A 21,807-nucleotide genomic window follows, 5' to 3' on the forward strand; every position below is an offset into this window, starting at 1 on the left:
AACCTTGGTAATTCTTCTCATGCTAAGTAATTCCTTGTTCAGACATATAAAATAATTTTCTGGTAGACATTAGATTTAGAGATTAAAGTAAGCTTTTAAGTAGCCCCTCTCTCTGCTTTTCCATTTTCTTGATTTGTCATTTCTGAAAGAGAAACTGGTTTTTGTCTTTCCATGAATTAGTGGTTCTGTATGAAAAGTGTTGTAAATTTTTGTTTTCCTTTGAACTAGTTAATTGATCTTTGAAAGTCTATTTCTTCTCAGTAGAATGTAGAGACTTCAGCTAACCAGAAATAAGTGATTTGGAAGAGGTCTGCAAAATTCTTACTTTTATCTTCTCTTATCTGGAGTTTGCCTTTTTTTATACTGTTTTGAAAAGGGATAATGTCTTCTTATAGCTTCTTTTCAGTTTCTAACCTATAGCTCATTGAACTGAGTTCTGAGATTCATTAAGGTCTTTGTTGAAATCTTGATTACCATCATTTTGATATGCAGAATCTTACCTTTTGTCCCTCAACTTTCTTTTTTCCAGCTGCAAGTGACAACCCAGATTTTCTTAGTTATTGAATAGTAGATAGTTCCTACATACATCTTACGCAGTTCACTATACTCATTGCTGTTAGGCATCTTTTTTTGTTCTTCACTTCCTCAGACAACCCATTTTTTCCTCAGCCCTTATTTTCACTGTATTGCTTCCAGGTCACATCATTCATTGGCTCCCCATTTTCCTTTGCAGCAAAACATAATGTAATCAGTTTTATCTGATTCCTTTAAGCAGGTAATTGTGCTCTAGGCGGTGTTAATGCTTCACCTTCATATGGTAACGAGGGGGATAATCCTTGCTCACAATCATAAGATTCACATTTGGTTAGAGTGTTATTCTAGGAGTTTGAACAAGAACTTTTTTCATAATTAATTGTACAGCTGGAATTTTTAATTGGTATTTTTGAATGAAAGAAGAGATTTATATATCAATTCTAAATAGTTGATAGATGTTGATTTTAAACTTGGTTTCATCAGCTGTTATATCCTTAGATGTTCTTCTGAGGCAGGATGTAGAGTTTGGTTAGATGTAGAACTGCTTTATCTTTTAGCTTACAAAGCTGTATGGTATAAGTTAATTCTCTTTTTTGAAAGATTTTCCTGTTAGTAGGAGCTGTGTCTATGTTTATCTTTTATGAGGCTTAACCTTAAGGCAGTCGTGTTCAGTCTTTGGAGGATGTTAGTGAAGACTTCGTCTTCCGTTTTTTCTGGGGGTGAGTATTGGTAAAATTATTACCTTACCAGGAAAAACAGTGGGATTCCTGGCCAGGGTTGCTTTCTTCAGAATGATGTTTCTACCAAATTTTGGACTTATTAATGCATAAGAGTTGCAGTTACAGCTTTCTGGATTTATTTGATGAAGAACGATGTATGATTCTTTAGGATTACACTGTACTCTTTTGCAAGATCATATTACTTTCCTTTCTTTTGATAAGAATGCTGTTTTCAGTTGATTTTATGAAAGTGGTTAGAAAGTATTATTCTCATCAAATTATTTTTCTGTTATCATGTAACAGTTTTATAGGCTTGCACATTATTTGCTTATTGCAGGCCTTAATTTGATGATGATACCAAGATAAGGTTTTTCTTCTCATTTTTTTTTTATTCAAAAGCTATGCATTTTTTCTTCTTACCTCTGTTTTTTTTGAAAAATATGAATCCTTTCCTCTGAATTTACTGTGTATTTCTCCTGGAGGTCCTTAATTTCCTCTTAATGAGGATACTCCATCTGTTGATGATGATGATTCTGGATTGTATACTTCAGTATACAGTGCTAAGCCCGTTTACCAGTATTTTCTGCTGATGTATGTTTAAAGGGAAATGTTGCAAGATTTCTTTTCCATACTCCATTACTTGGATGAATTTGTTAGGTTACTGCTGTCAAGACTAGGTAGATTTGACCTTCATTAACTCATGTTTAATCACTTTCTTTCTTGTGCAGGCTGATTCAGCAGTAGGTTGGGTTTCTACCTCCTCCCAGCTAGTTGGCATGATGTATCTGGTGGCCACTCGGACTGAGGCAAGGAGCTCTAAGGAAGCCAGGTGGCAGGTAGGTGCATGTGCATTGGGATACCCTGCTTCTGCACTTGCACAAGCTTCCCACTTGTTTTTTTTTTTTTTACTTTACTCTTAATGATTTGTTTATGAAGTGGGCCTGGCAGGGTGCAAAAGCAGTTATAAAGTTGAATCAGCCTGTACGAGAGAGAAAAGAGCCTCTTAAAAGTTTAAGAAAAAAAAGAAAAAGTACACGAGTGTCACAGTATGACAGAATAAGTCTTCTGTAAACTGATACACACACACACACACACACACACACACATACACACACACACACACAATGAGATGATCTCAACTTTTAAGGTTTTAAAGCAGATTGATGATATGGACTGTGAGCAGTTCTTTGAGATGTAGGAAAAGTGAAAGAATCTTTTATTGAATATGTAAAGAAGTACTTTTATAGTACAAGAGTGGTAGATGAATGTAATAGAATGACTAAGGACATGGTTAATGAAGACAGCATAGATAAATTTAAGAAGTTCTATGATTGTAGAGAGTGTTCAAGAGATGGGGCTCCATGGGTGTAAAACTCCTTCCTGTATAGTCAAAATAAGTGATTAAATGATGAGATTTTGAGTCTGTCTCAGACAGAAGGGAAGTCTCAGACAGAAGGGAAGGCTGGGTGGATTGCTTGTATTAGGATTGGTAGGAAGTTTGGTTAAGAAGCTGGATTACCAGGCAGGAATAAGGGGGAGACTCATTCTGTGGATAGATTATCTTAGTAGAAGGAAACAAGGAACCTTCTCTTAATGGATCAAGGTCATCAGCAAAGTGCCACAAGTAGTGGAAGGAAACAAGGAACCTTCTCTTAATGGATCGAGGTCATCAGCAAAGTGCCACAGGCTTCTATTTTAGAACTGTTACTCTCTTTGATATATGTGAATGACTTGCCTGAAGGTATGGACTTGTACCTGAATATGTTTGCAAGCAATGCAAAGGTCATTAGGGAAGTAAAAAGGGAGGAGGATTGCTTCAGCAGTCAGATTCCAGAATTAGCATGATACATGATTGATGAAAAATATAGTCAACCTGTTTAAGTATACAGTTATGGAGATGGATCACAGCAATATAAGGTTTTGATATGATTAGTATGAAGTAGGCTGCAGGAATTTGTGTGAGAGAGACTTGGGAGTTGATTTTATCCTTAACTTGTTACCAGATCCCTATACTAGGAGAATGTTTATGAAGATTAACTATCTGTCAAGAAATAATAGACGTACATTAATGTTCACAGATAAGGAGATATTTAACAAGCTGTCACTTCATACATTAGGCCAAAACTAGAATATGCTTCTCAAGTTTGGTCATAGCATCAAAAGAAGCTTAGAGAGAAGGTCCAGAGGATGGCAATAAAGACTACCAGAATTAAGAGAAGTGATGTCTCGATGGGGTAGATGAAACTGGTTAAGTTTAATGCCTCCAAGACCAGTCTCTACTCATCTCTCTATCAAAAATTTCTCTTGCCTATGATGGTTCTTTAATGCCACCTCTTGACTAATAAGAAACTGGGAGTCCTGTTTGGGTGTTGAAATATCTTTTCTTCCAAATAGTTGCTCTATCTATACAAAGAATTGATCAGTTCATGTATGGAGTACTACTCTCACATCTGAGATGGCTCTAGTTCTACATCCTATCAGGACAGAGTTGAGTCAAAAGTGGTTCAACTTAAAAACTTTCTTAGGATAACTTCAAACTTTGACCTGCTTGCCTATGCCACAATGATGGCTCACTTTTCTTCACTGTAGGTGTTTCTTTGGAATTTACTCTTGAAAGCTGGATGCAATACTTGACAGTATTCAGCATGCCGTGATTACTCTGTGGCCATTGGCAACTGAAGGGTGGGCCATTTTGATGACTGTTTCTTTCCCTATACCTCGAAGCTTTGGGACTCGATCCTCTCATGTCTTTCCTAGTGACTGTGATATGGCACATTTTGAAAGACAGGTTTTCACTTCCTCCACAATTCATGGATACTATCCCTTGTCTCCTTTTTTTTATCTTTTTCTTGAACCTTTCTATGTATTTCAATTAGGCTCATCCTTGATGTGGAGTTTTATCCATGACTGGAGCCTCTGATGAAAAAAAATGTTCATTTGCTTTCTTTTTATCATTTCTGGTGCTTTACGGACCACTTTCTTCTGGGAAATCAGTCTGTAGTGGTATCTTTTCTTATAGAGGAGTATTATATTTGCCATCTTGCACTCCCCTGGCACTTTACCTTTCTCGAGTGACATCTAAAACATTTTCAAATGTTTTGTTTAGTGTATCAGCAGACATCATCAGCACATACGAAGAGATTTCATATGAACCATGAGCCTTATGTTGGTGAATACCTTGTAATATTCTGTTTATGAGTGTAGTGTGTGTGTGTGTATGTGTATGTGAGGGAAGTTTTTGAGTCAGTTTTCTGTGGTCATAGACTCAATTTACAGCCAGGAGGTCTTGGCTCTGAGTTGACTTTCTGGTAAGACTGAATGACTTCACTGTTACTTTATTGATTTAGTTATACAGTAGCTGTAGCATGGTAATGATTAAACAGAGAAAATGGAAAAAGAAATTCATATCAAGTGGCATATGAAGGGCCTGGCCTCATGGACTCCTGTGTCCTTGTAGGGGAGTTTACCAAACATCTGTATGAATTATTATGTTGTACATATCCGAATAAAAAATCTGAGTACTGTGCAAAGATTATGAAAGAATGTATGTACTAAAACTTTCAAGACAGTGCATTGTATGTAATCAGCCATCTGACACTCACCATTTATGATATTCATGAAATGATAGAAATTCAGATTTGGCATTATTCTTCCATTTGATTACCAAATCTTTGAAGCATTTTGCACATTTTGAATTTTCATTTATTGCTTAACTTTCTATGGCATTACTGTCTCCTTAAGGCTCAAGAATAGCTTTTTATGGCATTATTGTCTTCTTAAGGCTCAAGAATAACATCTAATCAAGATTATTTTTAATCAGAATCATAATGTATATGTTGGACGTGTTGATATATACGTAAGGTATATTCAAAGAAAAATAAGGTACAGTATACGAATTATAAAGCTAGAGATTTTTATGTTAAAATGAACTTGACAAATAAGTGTTCTTTTCCTGATGGTTGAATGGGTTATTTTAAGCTTTGCCTTGGCATTAGAAGGCTTGATGTATTTTGTAGACGAAGATCAAATGATCATGAAGCTGCTGAAAAATGATGTAATGTGTTTGCTTCTGTGACCATTGAACATGATTTAACATATAAGCATTTTAAAACCAAGGTAAGGCTGATAGTTGTCATATTGAATATTCCAGCAGTGTTTATATAGCTGTTGCAAATGTGGAACATTGATGTAGCACTTATAATGTGAAAGGTCATTGTTGTTACTATCATCATGGAGAATCTTTTGCTGTACATGTAATTGATTCATAAACCCTGGAGGAAATGTTTTGCATTTGGTAGATAAGGGGCATTAATAATATGATAGGGAGTCATCAAGACCATGAATGAAACTTGAAGATGGCAAGGGAGACCTTCACTAAGAACACTTGTAGATTCTCTTATGTTAATTGCACAGTAGTGCTTTACAAGTTGATATTCTTATATTAGGGTTGTATATTATGTCCTTTCAGAACTGCATCCCTCATATTGATCATATGATCAGTAAGGTAGCTTGAGTAGTGTTCATCATTTATAGGGGTAAATAGTACATGCTTACAGGGAAGGCATTTGCTACATTTTATGAGTAGTCTGTGCCATATGTCATAGCACACCTGGAATGTACATCTCTGGTATGATGCATAACACACCTGGAATGTACATCTTCATATGACTCAAAGGGCTCAAGATCCTAATGAAGGACTGGAATAATTACAAAACATGAGATAGTTTGAAGTGCAGTTGTAATTAACCCAAGTCATCATCACCTTTTGCCTTCCACTACCCACTGTGTACATGGCTAGAGCACTTGCCATGCTTTCCAGCTGTTGCTTCTAAATTGCAATGCAGAGTTCCACTAGAAGTTTTGTACATCACTTCTTATCAGCAAGCTTTAACCTTGAGCAGAGAATAAGTGTGATACATTTATTTGATCATCGCAGGGTATTATTATGTGATTCTCTGTGTCTGTGAATCAGTAGGACTCTATGGTGACTCAGTTTTTCCATCATTTGACCATACTAGTCCCTTATAAAAGCATCTCCCTAGTGGATAGGACAGTGACTCTTCTGGTAGAGGTAGGAAGCACATTGCACTAAGTATATAGCAAAAGTTTGATTGATATACCAACTGGAAAGAGGAGTGTTTCTGCAAGAGAGATACTACAGACCTACCTATGAGTACCTACTATGGGATTTAGCCATAATCATAGGGCTTGCGCAAAGTGCTCACTGCACGTCTTGCTCGTTGAATAAGATGATTTATTGCAGTTACCACCTGCATTACAAAACAGTCTGTTCTTGGTTCGTGTGGGACTGACTTCAACCACATATCAAGCATTCTTTACAGTGTTTCTCTTATTATTCCTTAGATAGTTCTTAATTTCCCTTGTATATTGAATGTAGTCTTCATTCCTGGTTAGATTGTCGTATAATTTTGTTTGATTAATTTTTGGTATGTTCCATGTTATGCTAGAAGAGCTAATATCTCTGTAGCTTCTTTGTGGAGAAGCTTTCAAGTTTACCACTTTTTATTTGTACCTTCAATTAATTTCCATGCATAGGTTTTCATATTTTTTCTCTTCTCCATTCAATGCAGTTCTTTCAGCCTTTCATGGTTGTTACTATGTTCTATCCAGTTGATTTTGCTCGTGAAGTGAGAGAGAGGGAGGGAGAGAATATGTATGTATATGCTGCAGATTGGCCTGTTAGAAAGCAAAGTTTTTAATGAGATGTTGTGAGATCAAAGAGGTTTGGAGTTTTTCTGTTGGTTGATCAAGAAATTTTAGCTGCGTTAAGGCATTTGAAAACATATATGAAATCGGTTAAAAGTGAAGAACCTGTCCGAGCACTCGTACCTCATGTTCACATTCTCTCACATCCAAGCCACCAAGTATTAATCTGCACTACAGTACAACTACCTTATCCATGAGCACCAGTAAAGCCCTCCACTTGGTGAGTACAAGTCAAATTTGCTCAGTCTATTCCAGAATTCTGGAACATTCTTTTTTATAAGTTTCACTTGATGGAATTTTTTGCCTATCTGAATTCAGCTAGGCCCCAACTAAGTTGGAGACATGGGGATGTATATTATTAGAAACATATTTTTTTCTAACCTTTCCCACTATAGAGGCAGCATCAAGAACAAACCTTTAAGTAAGTATACTCACTTTCTTCCTGTTTCCTTTAGAAAGTCTTAATTCAAGAAGGGAGGATTTCTAAGCCCTTCCTCTTTCAGAACCACTTATTCACCCTCTGCAACATGCATATATTGAGGTAGTTTTCTTTCTCCCCTGTTCTCGTGGATTATTATTAATATTATTATTTATATTTATTTATTTTATTAGTTATTGTTATTATTATTATTATTATTATTATTTTTTTTTTTTTTGTCGCTGTCTCCCGCGTTTGCGAGGTAGCGCAAGGAAACAGACGAAAGAAATGGCCCAACCCACCCCCATACACATGTATATACATACGTCCACACACGCAAATATACATACCTACACAGCTTTCCATGGTTTACCCCAGATGCTTCACATGCCTTGATACAATCCACTGACAGCACGTCAACCCCGGTATACCACATCGCTCCAATTCACTCTATTCCTTGCCCTCCTTACACCCTCCTGCATGTTCAGGCCCCGATCACACAAAATCTTTTTCACTCCATCTTTCCACCTCCAATTTGGTCTCCCTCTTCTCCTCGTTCCCTCCACCTCCGACACATATATCCTCTTGGTCAATCTTTCCTCACTCATTCTCTCCATGTGACCAAACCATTTCAAAACACCCTCTTCTGCTCTCTCAACCACGCTCTTTTTATTTCCACACATCTCTCTTACCCTTACGTTACTTACTCGATCAAACCACCTCACACCACACATTGTCCTTATTATTATTATTTTTTCATTCTTTTTTTCATGCATATTCGCCATTTCTCACATCAGCAAGGCTGCGTTTTGATAGAGGACTGAACTTTCTCTGTTCCTTTTTTTGGAAAAGTAGAAAAAACAGGAGGGGAGAATTTCCAGCCCCCCACTCCCTTCCCTTTAGCTGCCTTCTTCAACATGCAGGGAATACGTGGGAAGTATTCTACGCCTTACTTTTTTCACTCTTCTCTCAACTTACTCCTTATGCACACTCTCCCAGACTCTTTTATTAGCATCCAGAGTTTTCTATGGTGCCTGCCACTAGAGCTGTGTCACCTTCAAGTGTCAACTTATTGATTGCTCATGACCTCCACCCTCACCATACTGTATAGACCTGACCTTTGCTCAAAGACCTTTCCATTCATCTCCCTCACTGGTCTACACATGAACAGATTAAACAACTGCTGTGACAGTACACATATATGATGCAGACCTACCATCGTGGAGAACTTCTAATCCTCCTCCCCTCCCACTCACACTTATCTCATACTATCCCGGTAAAATTTCCTTCCTGCATTTAGTAACTTTCCATTTACTGCATTTATTTGTAGTGCTTTCTGCTGTGTCTCTCCCTCAACCCTTTCATGTGCTTTCTGCAGATCTATCAATGTCATATACATTTGTTTTACCTTATCCAAGAATTTCTCACACAAATTCTTCAGAGCAAAAATTTGGCCCAGACATCATACAATACTCCCAAAGCTGCATTGCTCCTCCCCAGTCTGATGTTCTATGCATGCTACCACCCTGTCATGAACCACTTTCCCCATATAACTTACCAGGTATATTCAGCAGACTTATATCTGTGTAATTCAAAAATTCACTTATATTCCTTTGCCTTGATTTAAGGGCAATATATATGCATTTTGCCATTTCTCAGGCACCTCAGCCATGGCCATATGAATGTTGAATAGTTAGGCCAGCTAGTCACAACACTGTCACCCCATTTCTTGAGAAACTGTTCTATACCTATTCACCCTTTCCACTTTGCTCACTTCATCTTAAAACGAAGCTTTCATTACCTCCTCTCTTTTCACCATACCATTCACCAGGACTCTTACTTTGCATGTCATCTCATCCCATTACTCTGTGTCTGCCACCTTCTTTTTGATACATTCAACAGTCCCTCAAAATACACATCTCTTGAACATTTTCTACTATCATGCAAGTATTCAGATTTTTTAATGCTGTCTACATTTACCAAGTCTTCATTAATTTTGTTTCATTCATCCATCACTAATATACATAAAAGTACTTTTTCACATCTTTTTTTAACAAAATTTCAGCTTAAGTTCATTTTAAGTCCTCCTGTTGTTCTTTCGCTACATCCCTTGTAGAACTATCTACATCATCATTCCATTTTGAAAACTTAAGTTTTGTTATCATGTCACCCCTCCCCCTTGTCTTTTCCAATTTTGGCAGATTTAAGGCCTCTTAACCTTTCTTTGTAACTCATTCTTCTTCATACTATTCGCCATTTCCTGCATTAGCGAGGTAGCGTTAAGAACAGAGGACTGGGCCTTAGAGGGAACATCCTCACCTGGCCCCTTTCTCTGTTCCTTCTTTTGGAAAAAAAAAAAGAAAAAAAAAAAAGATTGAGAGGGGAGGATTTCCAGCCCCCCGCTCCCTTCCCTTTTAGTCGCCTTCTACGACACGCAGGGAATACATGGGAAGTATTCTTTCTCCCCTATCCCTATCTCAATTAATTCTGGTACCAACTTTGTGGCTCTCTTCTATAAGCTCTGCATGTATGTAGATGCAGTAACCAAACTTGAGAAGCATAGCCTAATTTTGGCCTTTTCTATTTTGTAGACTATGAACAGCTTGCTGAATAATTCCCAATCCATGAACTTGAATGCAGTTTTGATGTTTGCTGGCAAACAGTTGGTCTCCTTACTGTACTACCAAGGTGGGACTCTGACAATAGGTTAGGGATGATGTCGACTCCCAAGATTTTCTGACACACAGGTTCCTGCATCCTATTTTCTGTTAGATGATAGTCATATTGAGGCATTCTTTTGCTGTGACTCATCTTCATTACATTGATTTGGGTTGAACTTCATCAGCAGTGTATCGGACCAACTTTGTAGTTTTTCATAGTCTCTTTTAAGTTGATGCAATCCTCCCTGCTTTTCGCATCCCTCATGTCATTTGCATTATCTGCAAACTTATGTAGGGAAGATTTGATACCTCACCTCCTGGCAAATCTCACATAGATCAAAAAAAGAAAAAGGTTCCAGAAGAGAACCTTGCTGTTTTCCACTGATGACCTCAACCCATTTTAAGTATGGCCCTCTGGCATGCATCCTTTGTTCCTTTTCTCTAATATAATCTGATCCAGCGTTGTTAACTGTCCTTCTAGACAGCATAGTTTGAAATGCTTTCTGGCCATCCAGAAACAGATACTCCTCCCAGTCCTCCCTTTAGTTTATGATAGAGCTCACTCTTCTAGAAATTTAAAAAAAAGTTTGTTACACATGACCTCTTTTTCTAAAAGCCTAGCTGTCTCTCACATAGGTAGTATTTCCTCTATAGGAAGTTCCTCTCATTCTTGGGACTGATACACCATTATTGCTATATCCTCCCTTCCCAAACAAATGCAACATTGACAAATCATATACACAAAGTAATGACTCAACCAGCACTAATCAACTACCCTCCCAACCCAGGCTTGAAGTCCACTCCACCTGGTATTTGCCCATCTGAAAGTACACCTCCCACTCATGTTTGTGATATGCATTGTTATGTACATTGAATACCACCTTTCTCCACTATTACAAATACTGATTCAGCATATCCCAAAATCTGTCATGCCCAATATGCAACTTCCATGGTAAAGACACTGAACACCACACACCCTTCTCAGTTATCTTCTGCCCGCCCTACAAAGACACATAGAACAATATGCTTTTTGATGTTTGATCCCACTTGATGGACATGACTGACTCCTTTATCACTGCATGAACCCTGTAACAGGGTGTCTTGGGGAAGAAGGATAAATGCATTCTTCTTCTTCTCATTATTATTATCATTATTATTATTTATTTTTTTTTTATTATACTTTGTCGCTGTCTCCTGCGTTTGCGAGGTAGCGCAAGGAAACAGACGAAAGAAATGGCCCAACCCCCCCCATACACATGTATATACATACGTCCACACACGCAAATATACATACCTACACAGCTTTCCATAGCTTACCCCAGACGCTTCACATGCCTTGATTCAATCCACTGACAGCACGTCAACCCCGGTATACCACATCGCTCCAATTCACTCTATTCCTTGCCCTCCTTTCACCCTCCTGCATGTTCAGGCCCCGATCACACAAAATCTTTTTCACTCCATCTTTCCACCTCCAATTTGGTCTCCCTCTTCTCCTTGTTCCCTCCACCTCTGACACATATATCCTCTTGGTCAATCTTTCCTCACTCATCCTCTCCATGTGCCCAAACCACTTCAAAACACCCTCTTCTGCTCTCTCAACCACGCTCTTTTTATTTCCACACATCTCTCTTACCCTTACGTTACTCACTCGATCAAACCACCTCACACCACACATTGTCCTCAAACATCTCATTTCCAGCACATCCATCCTCCTGCGCACAACTCTATCCATAGCCCACGCCTCGCAACCATACAACATTGTTGGAACCACTACTCCTTCAAACATACCCATTTTTGCTTTCCGAGATAATGTTCTCGACTTCCACACATTCTTCAAGGCCCCCAGAATTTTCGCCCCCTCCCCCACCCTATGATCCACTTCCGCTTCCATGGTTCCATCCGCTGCCAGATCCACTCCCAGATATCTAAAACACTTCACTTCCTCCAGTTTTTCTCCATTCAAACTCACCTCCCAATTGACTTGACCCTCAACCCTACTGTACCTAATAACCTTGCTCTTATTCACATTTACTCTTAACTTTCTTCTTCCACACACTTTACCAAACTCAGTCACCAGCTTCTGCAGTTTCTCACATGAATCAGCCACCAGCGCTGTATCATCAGCGAACAACAACTGACTCACTTCCCAAGCTCTCTCATCCCCAACAGACTTCATACTTGCCCCTCTTTCCAAAACTCTTGCATTTACCTCCCTAACAACCCCATCCATAAACAAATTAAACAACCATGGAGACATCACACACCCCTGCCGCAAACCTACATTCACTGAGAACCAATCACTTTCCTCTCTTCCTACACGTACACGTGCCTTACATCCTCGATAAAAACTTTTCACTGCTTCTAGCAACTTTCCTCCCACACCATATATTCTTAATACCTTCCACAGAGCATCTCTATCAACTCTATCATATGCCTTCTCCAGATCCATAAATGCTACATACAAATCCATTTGCTTTTCTAAGTATTTCTCACATGCATTCTTCAAAGCAAACACCTGATCCACACATCCTCTACCACTTCTGAAACCACACTGCTCTTCCCCAATCTGATGCTCTGTACATGCCTTCACCCTCTCAATCAATACCCTCCCATATAATTTACCAGGAATACTCAACAAACTTATACCTCTGTAATTTGAGCACTCACTCTTATCCCCTTTGCCTTTGTACAATGGCACTATGCACGCATTCCGCCAATCCTCAGGCACCTCACCATGAGTCATACATACATTAAATAACCTTACCAACCAGTCAACAATACAGTCACCCCCTTTTTTAATAAATTCCACTGCAATACTATCCAAACCTGCTGCCTTGCCGGCTTTCATCTTCCGCAAAGCTTTCACTACCTCTTCTCTGTTTACCAAATCATTTTCCCTAACCCTCTCACTTTGCACACCACCTCGACCAAAACACCCTATATCTGCCACTCTATCATCAAACACATTCAACAAACCTTCAAAATACTCACTCCATCTCCTTCTCACATCACCACTACTTGTTATTATTATTATTATTATTATTATTATTATTATTATTATTATTATTATTATTATTGTTATTATTATTATTATTATTGTCAGTTTTGATATTTTAGTTAGTAGAATTATTTATTCTTGTTGATAAGGGAGAAAGAATGGTACCTGCATATTCTTTTTCATTTTCTACTGGGTAACTAGGGTGGGCAGAAGTAGGATGCTGTTGGTCATTGTCAAAATAGTCATCATTTACACAGGCAAAGAGATTTTTAGAAAGATAATGTATATGCTGTTCAGGCTGGAATTTGTGTTATGTATTTGGTCTACTTACCAGAAGAAAGACATCAGAATGCTAGAGAAGTCCTAAAGGATTGCAGTGGGCTTTGTATCAAAATTGTGTTGTATGAATTACGAACAGAGGATAGAAGCCCTTGTCCTGCCCAAATTGGAGGGCAGCAGGATAAGATAAGGAAAAAAAATTTCTGTAGAAGAGATGAGTGTAATTTCAAAAGAGAATGCAGAACTAGAGGTCTTAAGAGGAAACTAAGATAAAGAAGCATCTTCAGGAATGTGAGGAAGCATTTCTTTAGCAACATAGTAATAGACACATGGAACAAGCTAAGCTATTATAAAGTAAGTTTGACTATCAGGAAAACTGTGATGGCCATACTATATGTTGAAAAGTTAGCCCTCACTTATGTAAAGCTCCCATCCCATATGTATGGATGAGTATTTACACACACACATACACAGACACAAACTGAGGCAGTGAATGCTGACAGTTTAAAAGGCTTTAAAAGGCCACCTAATGGCACAGAAAGTTCAAGAGCTTGGGCCCTATGAGTGTAAAAATCTTTCCACGTATTGTACAGGTAGATAATTACAAATAGGTAATTACACATAGGTAATTACACATGTACCATGGCTACTGGCAATGTACATCATTATATTTGAGCAAGTTGTCTTTACAGCACTTTACAAATGTCATAAAGAATTGTAAGAAAATCAGATTGGTCCTGTGTATTTTTTGTTGAAGTTATTTATACATACTATGCTAAATTCTTAGATTATCATAATTTTTTTCTGGGATTTTTTTACCTTTTCATTGTACTGTTATTTGTATAGCTTGATGGAGTCAAAGGGGTCTCTTTGTTCCTATTCATTTATATATTGTGCAGAAAAGAAAAGCGAGGAATCATATTCTGAATCCAATTTTCTTGTTGGTATCAGTTGCCATTCCTTTATGAGATGAGTGAACACCAGGATGTTATGCTGTGGTCTTTCACAGCTTTGTTATGCAGATGCATAGAGATGCTTTCTTACTTGAGGTGTTTTGCTTATTTGTCTTCTGAAACTTATTAGAGTATCTCTTTTTTACTCTGTGGAAAATATACCATCCCAAAGACCAGTGTTATGCAGGGTATGTTATTAGGAAGATTAATTCTTTTTATTGACAATTTTATTGAAACACTTAGTATCATATGAATCTATTGTGTGTTAATATGAAATTTTCTCATATGTATTGTAATTCTTTTTATCTAAGTAAGATTGTTTCTTTCAGATTGGAGAATACAGATTTAAGGAGAAATTTCTTATGAGAATGGTGGCGATCCTTGACAGAGAAGATACTGAAGGTAACTTTTTTCCATTATTTTATTGAACTTAAAAGGAGTAATTTTAAAAAGAAATAGGTCCTAGTTAGTGTTCTGAAGACATTTAGTTTATCTGTTGCTTTTGTTATGACATTATAAGTGTGGGGATTGAATGTCATGTGTTTTGTATGTGATGCTTAGAATGATTAGTGTTTTGTTCAAGGGAAGTGATTGTCCATTTAAAGAGACTGAAGGGTGTGAACTGGGTATGTGTCTGTCTGGGGGTCAAAGAGTAATTGAAGATTTTTGTGAAGATGCTGACATTCTGTTCTGGGTGAGCTTTCATTCCAAATTATGGAATCTGTTGCTGCATGTTTGTTGTTGCTACTGCAGTGTCAGGGTGTTATGGTGATTGTGAGGTCTTCTGCACATGAAAGGACCTCCTTGTTTATGTTTGCATGAGGTAGTGGAGGTTGTATAGGATATGATTGAAAGAAATACTCCCTGGGAACTCCCTTGTATACATTAAGTGATGTAGAGGTGAAGCCATTATGAATGACTAGTTATGGTGGCTGGATATGAAATTGTCCCACCACATTTTATCTATATGGAGGGGGGGGTGTCGAGTATTTTTTGTGTGAGGATATGTCAGGGAATAGTGTCAAATGCTTTATTGATGCCCATTACCACTAATACTGTGAAGGAGGAGGGCAGTGGTTGGTTGAAAATATCTAGAATGCTTTGAGCTCAGTGTGCAGTATGGTGGTAAGGTGTTTGTGTCTGAAGCTGTGCTGTGTGGGTGAGAATATGGTGGCTGGCTATGAAATTGGCCTACCACTATTTGTCGTGGAGGGTAGTGTCATGTACTTTTTGTTTGAGGATGTGTCAGGGGACAGTGTCACATGCTTTGTTGGTGTCTGTTGTCAGTAGTACTGTGCAAGAGGAGGGTTGTAGTTGGTTTGAAATATCTAGGATGTGTTGTTTGGGCTCAGTACATAGTTTGGTGATAGAGTGTCTAGGTCTGAAGCCATGCCGAGTGGATGAGAATGGGATGTTTACTCCAATTTTGTTGTGGATCATTTTTTCACAGAGTTTGGATACTGAGCATAGAAGTGATATAGGACAGTTGGAGAAGTGGGTGGTGGATGGTTTAGAGGGCTTTAGGATTGTTATTATGTTAGCAAGTTTCAAGATGTTAAAGATTTGTTGTGTAGCTTGGATTGCAAATGGGCCTTGATGTTTTATTTGAAAGTTTGACATGTTGTCAGGGCCTGTAGTAGGAGAGATCTCTTAATGTTTTGATTGAATTGCTTGTATCAGTGACTTAGTGTATAGGAAGTGTATAAGATGGTAGGAGGAGGGAGAGTTGGTGGTTTAGATGGTTTTTGGCAATGTTGGCAACTTCTCTGATGTTAGGAATATCTGTCTATCTATGTATACCTCTAATGTCTGTTCTTACCTGGAACCTCCTCAAGGGGATGGCCACTGCAATGGAGTCTCCACAACTAGTTAACTCCAGTGCTGCTTCATATCCTTTAGGGCCTCACTCTTAACAGGGCCACTAGCTGAGGGTAATTGTAGTGCAGTCTTTGCAGAGGCTCCTACCTAATGTTCCTGCTGACTGTGTTTACTTCTACTTAATGGCACACATACAAAATAGTATACTCATATATTTATATGAGAATGAATTACCAGTAACCTCTACCTCATACATGCTATTTGCTTGCCCTCTCTTGTGCCCTTTTTCATTATTTTTTCTAAATGGTTTACTTATGCTATACAACAGCTCTTTTGTTACTAAATCATAACAGTAACAGTCCAAAGCAGTCATGTGATTTTACCAGAAAATCAACTTGGTGCTGAGACAAAAAGAAGGTGGTCATTTGAAATTCAAAATTCTTTTAAAACAGAGTTTTGCCTTCTAGTAAATGAATTTGTTCTTTATTTATGAGTTATTGTAATGTATAATTCTGGTAAATGAGCTGTTCAGGTGCAGTTTGGGTGTATACTTGAAAATTTTTTTGTTGTCAGACCATCGCTGCTTTCTTATAATTTTATGGCACATGTCCACTTTTCCCATACAGCCACACCTCGTCATCATATTTAATTTTCAGTATCTCAGTCAGTATCTTAATTTACAGTTTTTAGATTACCCCTCTCATCCTATCTTTTGGAGTATCTTGTAATCCCTGATATTCTAGTGTCTGGAAAAATCCTTGTCCCTCTTCTCATATGTCTTCATAGGCAGTGGCACACTTACATTTTAGAACTTTATCATCTCTCTTGTGGCCTTGATTACCATCTGCTGATTTCCGGGCATAGAACTAGCAAGGTTCCTAAGCATTCTAGGTCCATGTTTTGGGTCCAGACAGTTTTGATCTGAGTGAGGCATGATACTGATGAGGTGTTGCAGGAAGTAATTACCTGATAGTGTTCTCAACACCCAGTGCACCTAGAAATCTCGTGTACCCACATATTCATGCTTCCAGGAGAGAATTTGGGCTTTCTTCTCCTTAGACAGGCAAGGGGCAACCATCATGAAGCACAGGTGAAAGAAAACAGGGCCCAGAATCAAAATTCCTAGAATGAAGTGACTGCCAGGAAGAGTAAAGAAAGAACATCCTTCCCTTGAGATAGCCTGATGCATACCGAGGCAGGTTGCTAGTGCTTACACTGTTAGAAACACTAGTCTCAGCAACCATATAAGAGCGTCATAATATGCTTTTACACAAAATAAACCTTAGCTGTGTATCACCTTTGAAGATATATTGTGGTGGACAATGTCTTTTGTGGACAATGTAATATATGTCCTTGTTGTCTTCATAGATGGTAGGAACAATACATAAAGATTTCCAATGCTAGTAAATTTTTTGAGGAGTGTAAATCTCTAATGACAGCTTTGGGGTTGTTTTGGAACAGAGGTGAAACATTCATTCGAGATTCGACCAAGGGACCAGCCAAGTGTGGTGCTACTTGCCAAATCTGCGGAAGAGAAGAATACCTGGATGGCTGCTCTTGTCATGCTCAACACTCGCAGGTGAGGCAATAAGCTTTTGTAATGTATTTTGATGGAAAATAAAGAGCAGTACATATAGAAGTCCTTTTTCTACATGTATGGTAGTATCACCTATGAAACCATCAGCTCACTTGATATGGGTTTGTGTAAATATTTTAGATCAGAACTTATATTAGCTTCAGTTTCTCATTTTTGATATCTGTTGCATAGATTCTTATTTTGATAATTTTGCACTTTTGTGTTGAAGTGTGACATTTGCTTTTTTGTCCATGAGTGCATATGGTACTTTCTTTTCTTTCATACTTGTTCACCATTCCCTGTAGTATTGAGATAGCACCAGGAACAGTGAAGAAAAAGTGTTATTCACTCACATCCATTCACTGTTTCCTGCATTATTAAGATAGCACCAGGAATATTAAAGAAAAGGCCTCATTCTTTCGCATCCATTCCCTAACTGTCATGTGTAATGCACTGAAACAACAGCCCCCAGTACACAACCGGGCTCACAGCCTTTCAGTGGTTTTACCTTGGCTGCCCCAATATTTTTGGTCCTGTTCATTGATAGCACATCACCCCTAATACACCACATCACTCCATTACACTCTATCCCATGCATGCCTGACACCAAACTGCATATTCATGTCATGCATACTCAAAATCTTAATCACTTCATCCTTCTATCTCCAAATGGGTATTTATTTTTCCTTCGCCCATCCACTTTTGACACATACATCCTCGTTTTCAACCTCTGCTTACTCATTTTCTCTATATGTGCAAACAATTTCAGCACACTCCCTTCAAGCTCTCTCACTTTTGATTTTCGTATTACTACACCTCTGTCTTATCGTATCTTAACTTACTCGATCAACCCTCCTCACACAGTATATTGTTTTCAAACATTTCATTTCCAGCAGACTCACTTCTGTACATTCTCATTTATAACCCATGCCTTACGTCCTTATAACACCACTAGGAGTACTATACCCATTTTCACCCTTCCAGATTGTGATTTTTATTCCCATGCATTCCTCATGGTTCCTAGTATGTTCACTTTCTCACCCACCCTATGACTCACCTTGACTTCCATGGTACCATTCACTTCCATGTCCACTCCCAGGCACGTAAAACCCCTCACTATCTCAAAATTTTCTATATTCAGACCCGCACCCCAGCTAACTTCTCTCTTTTCACTGCTATACCATATAACCTTGCTTTTATTCACACATAAACTTTCTCATTTCACATATTCTCCCGTACTAGGAAACTAACTTCTGCAGCTTCTAAATTGAATCTGCCACCATCACTGTATCATCAGCGAACAACGACTTACCTCTGATCCACATTTCACATATTCTCCTGTACTAGGAAACTAACTTCTGCAGCTTCTAAGTTGAATCTGCCACCATCACTGTATCATCAGCGAACAACGACTTACCTCGGATCCACATATCCTGTACCACTCGAAACCAAATTATTCCTACCTAGTCTGATACTCTGTGTATAATACCACCTTCTCAACAACTTATCAGGTTCACTCAGCAAACTTAAACTTCCATAATTCCAATACTCACCTTTTTTCCCCATGCCTTTATTCAGTGGCATTATACATGCATTCTGTCAATCCTCAGACACCTCACCATGATCTATACAGCATTTGAAATTCTAACTAACCAGTCAAGAGCAGTCACCCCTTTTTTAATAAATTCAGCTGCACCACCATTTACCCTAACTGCTGTGCCACATTTTTTCTTGTATGAGGCTTTCATCACATGTTTTTTTCTCGAAACCGCTTGCCATCATGACTCAGTTTTTATACCACCCCAACCCAAACATCTTGTATCTACCACCTTATCATCACACACATTGAGCAGTCCTTCAGATTAGTAACTTTTTCACTCTTCACTGCCTATTACTGTTTTCCCATAGGCTCCCTTCATTAGTGTCCCCATTTTTTCTCGTTTATTTCGTACTATTACCTTCCTTCCAAAACAGTTTCTTACTTTTCTTGAATTTTGCTGATAACTGGTCACTCCAACTCTCATTTGCCCCATTGTCAGCCCCTACATCTTTCTCTTTACCTCCTGTTGTTTCTTATATACCTCTCAATCACTTGCACTCCATTCCTATAAGTGCAGCCCATACAAAACTCTTTTTCTCTTTCACTAGCAACAGTACTTTGTCATCCCATCACCCACTACCCTTTCTCACCGCCTTCCTCCTACTCTCTGTGTGCTGCACTCTTCTCTTACATGTACCAGCACTGCTTTCCTAAATACGTCGTATTCCTCTTCCGTTCCTTTAGCTTTGTTAACTCTCACCTTTCGCCATTCTTCACTCATTCTTTCCTGGCATTTCTTCACACAAGCCTCTTTTCCAAGCTCACTTACACCACCCTCTTCTAACCCATTTCATTCCGTCTTTTCTGAAAGCCTTTACAAATCCTAACCATAGCCTCAATCAGGTGATGATCAGACATTCCATTGTTGCCCCTCTGAGCACATTCACTTCCAAGAATCTCTCTTTTGAACTCCTATCGCTTATTATGTAATCCATTGATGCCTGCTCACCATCTTCCCTACTCCATGGATACTTATGTATGTCTCTCTTTTTAAACCAGGTATTCCCAGTCACCAGTATTTTTTCAACACACAGCTCCACAAGCTGTTAACCATTTGTATTCACCTTACTGAATTCCCCAGCCCCCAATTATACTTGCAGCTGCCACATTATCCACTCTCATTGAAATCACCCGTCACTAATACCTGATCTCTTGCATCAAAATTGCTGATGCGCTAACTCAGCTGTTTCCAAAACACTTTCTTATGTTACTATTATATATAGATTTGGTAGATTAATGATTATTAATTCCATGCATCAGTTACTAAATTTTTGTAAGTAATAGATAAATTGTAAAGGAAGGGAGAGAGAAAATTGAATAGATTTGCCTTCTTGCTTGAGATGAAATTTTGAATTGTATTATCAGAAAGATTACAGAGTAACTGTTTCACTGATATGTGAAAATCTTGCAAAATGTTGATATAGATAATTGTGGCATGTGATACGAAACTTGTATTTATTTCACATTAAAGTATGGAGGGGCACTGTCGTGCATAGTCTTGATATTATTAATATAGTTTCAAACAAAAGTAAGGGCATAGCTAGCTTTTTTGTTCTTTTTAACGATACCTTTCCTTCACCACTATTACTTTAAAAAAAAGATGAAGGCAAACCTAGACCTAGAGAGGAGTGAGAGGAGTTTTCACCACGAGGCTTGCTAACAACTAAATCTTGTTAACTGATAGTGACACCTGCACATACTGTATGACACATTCCTGGACTTTCAGGTAGTCACCAGCTGTGACACCGACTGCCGTGTGTAGATGTCAGTCCCACCTTCAGCATAACCAGTGTTTGGGTAGGAGTTATATTTAGTCTGGACTAGATTTTCCTGATTATCACCATCCCTGACACCATGCTAAACAGTTAGTGCCAGAAGTATCACAGTAATCAAAAATAGGTCATTTGAATTTATTTTGCATTGTGACAGGAAGCTCAGGTCAGGCAGGATCAAGCATGATGAGCAGGGAAGTTGAGTGGGAAAGTATGCACTCATTATAACCATGGTTAGGTCAGTCTTTTCCATTAACAGTGAAGTCTGTTCCAGTGGTGTCGGAATGTTGGTGGAAATCCTCCCTTGTTCTAAATCCTGGTTATGCCCTTGAAGAGTATTTACTGATGTAGCATCAGCAACAGATGGTTCAAATGTTTTCCATAATATCCCATAATAAAGATTTTGACAACTCCAGTTGCTTGGTCAGTTTTCACATCTCTCAGTGAGAGGACTTGTTCTTTTTGGACATACTTCAATGAAAACTGTAGAAGGAAGACTTCATTACCATAATGGTTCAAGTTTGCTTCAGTGAAGTTTGTCTGTGTGTATTTTATAGATATGTGTGTTGGTGGTCATATTTTACAAGTTAGCCCATATATTGCTCCCTTATAGACTGTTCCACAACATATTAAAGCTACCTGCTTCTCTTTAAGATGCCAGCTGATGTAGCTCCCTCCAAGTATCCATAGATTTCACTTGCAACATACTGTCACAGTTAGAAGAAATATGACTTATCTCTGTAGCCGACA

The 21,807-nt window shown here is 38.3% G+C and overlaps 1 protein-coding gene across 2 annotated transcripts in view; it reads left to right on the top strand.

Moving 5' to 3' along the window:
* The window catches only part of LOC139754501 (son of sevenless homolog 1-like), a 147,270-nt gene that overhangs the window by 40,273 nt on the left and 85,190 nt on the right, over nt 1–21,807 (top strand). Inside the window, exons 12-14 of one of the 2 annotated variants that reach the window (XM_071671785.1) lie at nt 1,982–2,089; nt 14,621–14,693; nt 17,571–17,688. In XM_071671785.1, coding sequence (XP_071527886.1) covers nt 1,982–2,089; nt 14,621–14,693; nt 17,571–17,688 — 299 coding nt within the window. The remainder of the gene's footprint in view (nt 1–1,981; nt 2,090–14,620; nt 14,694–17,570; nt 17,689–21,807) is intronic. The other variant, XM_071671794.1, reaches the window with a different exon arrangement.

This window comes from Panulirus ornatus, chromosome 2 (genome assembly GCF_036320965.1).
Source record: "Panulirus ornatus isolate Po-2019 chromosome 2, ASM3632096v1, whole genome shotgun sequence".
Taxonomy (NCBI): domain Eukaryota; kingdom Metazoa; phylum Arthropoda; class Malacostraca; order Decapoda; family Palinuridae; genus Panulirus; species Panulirus ornatus.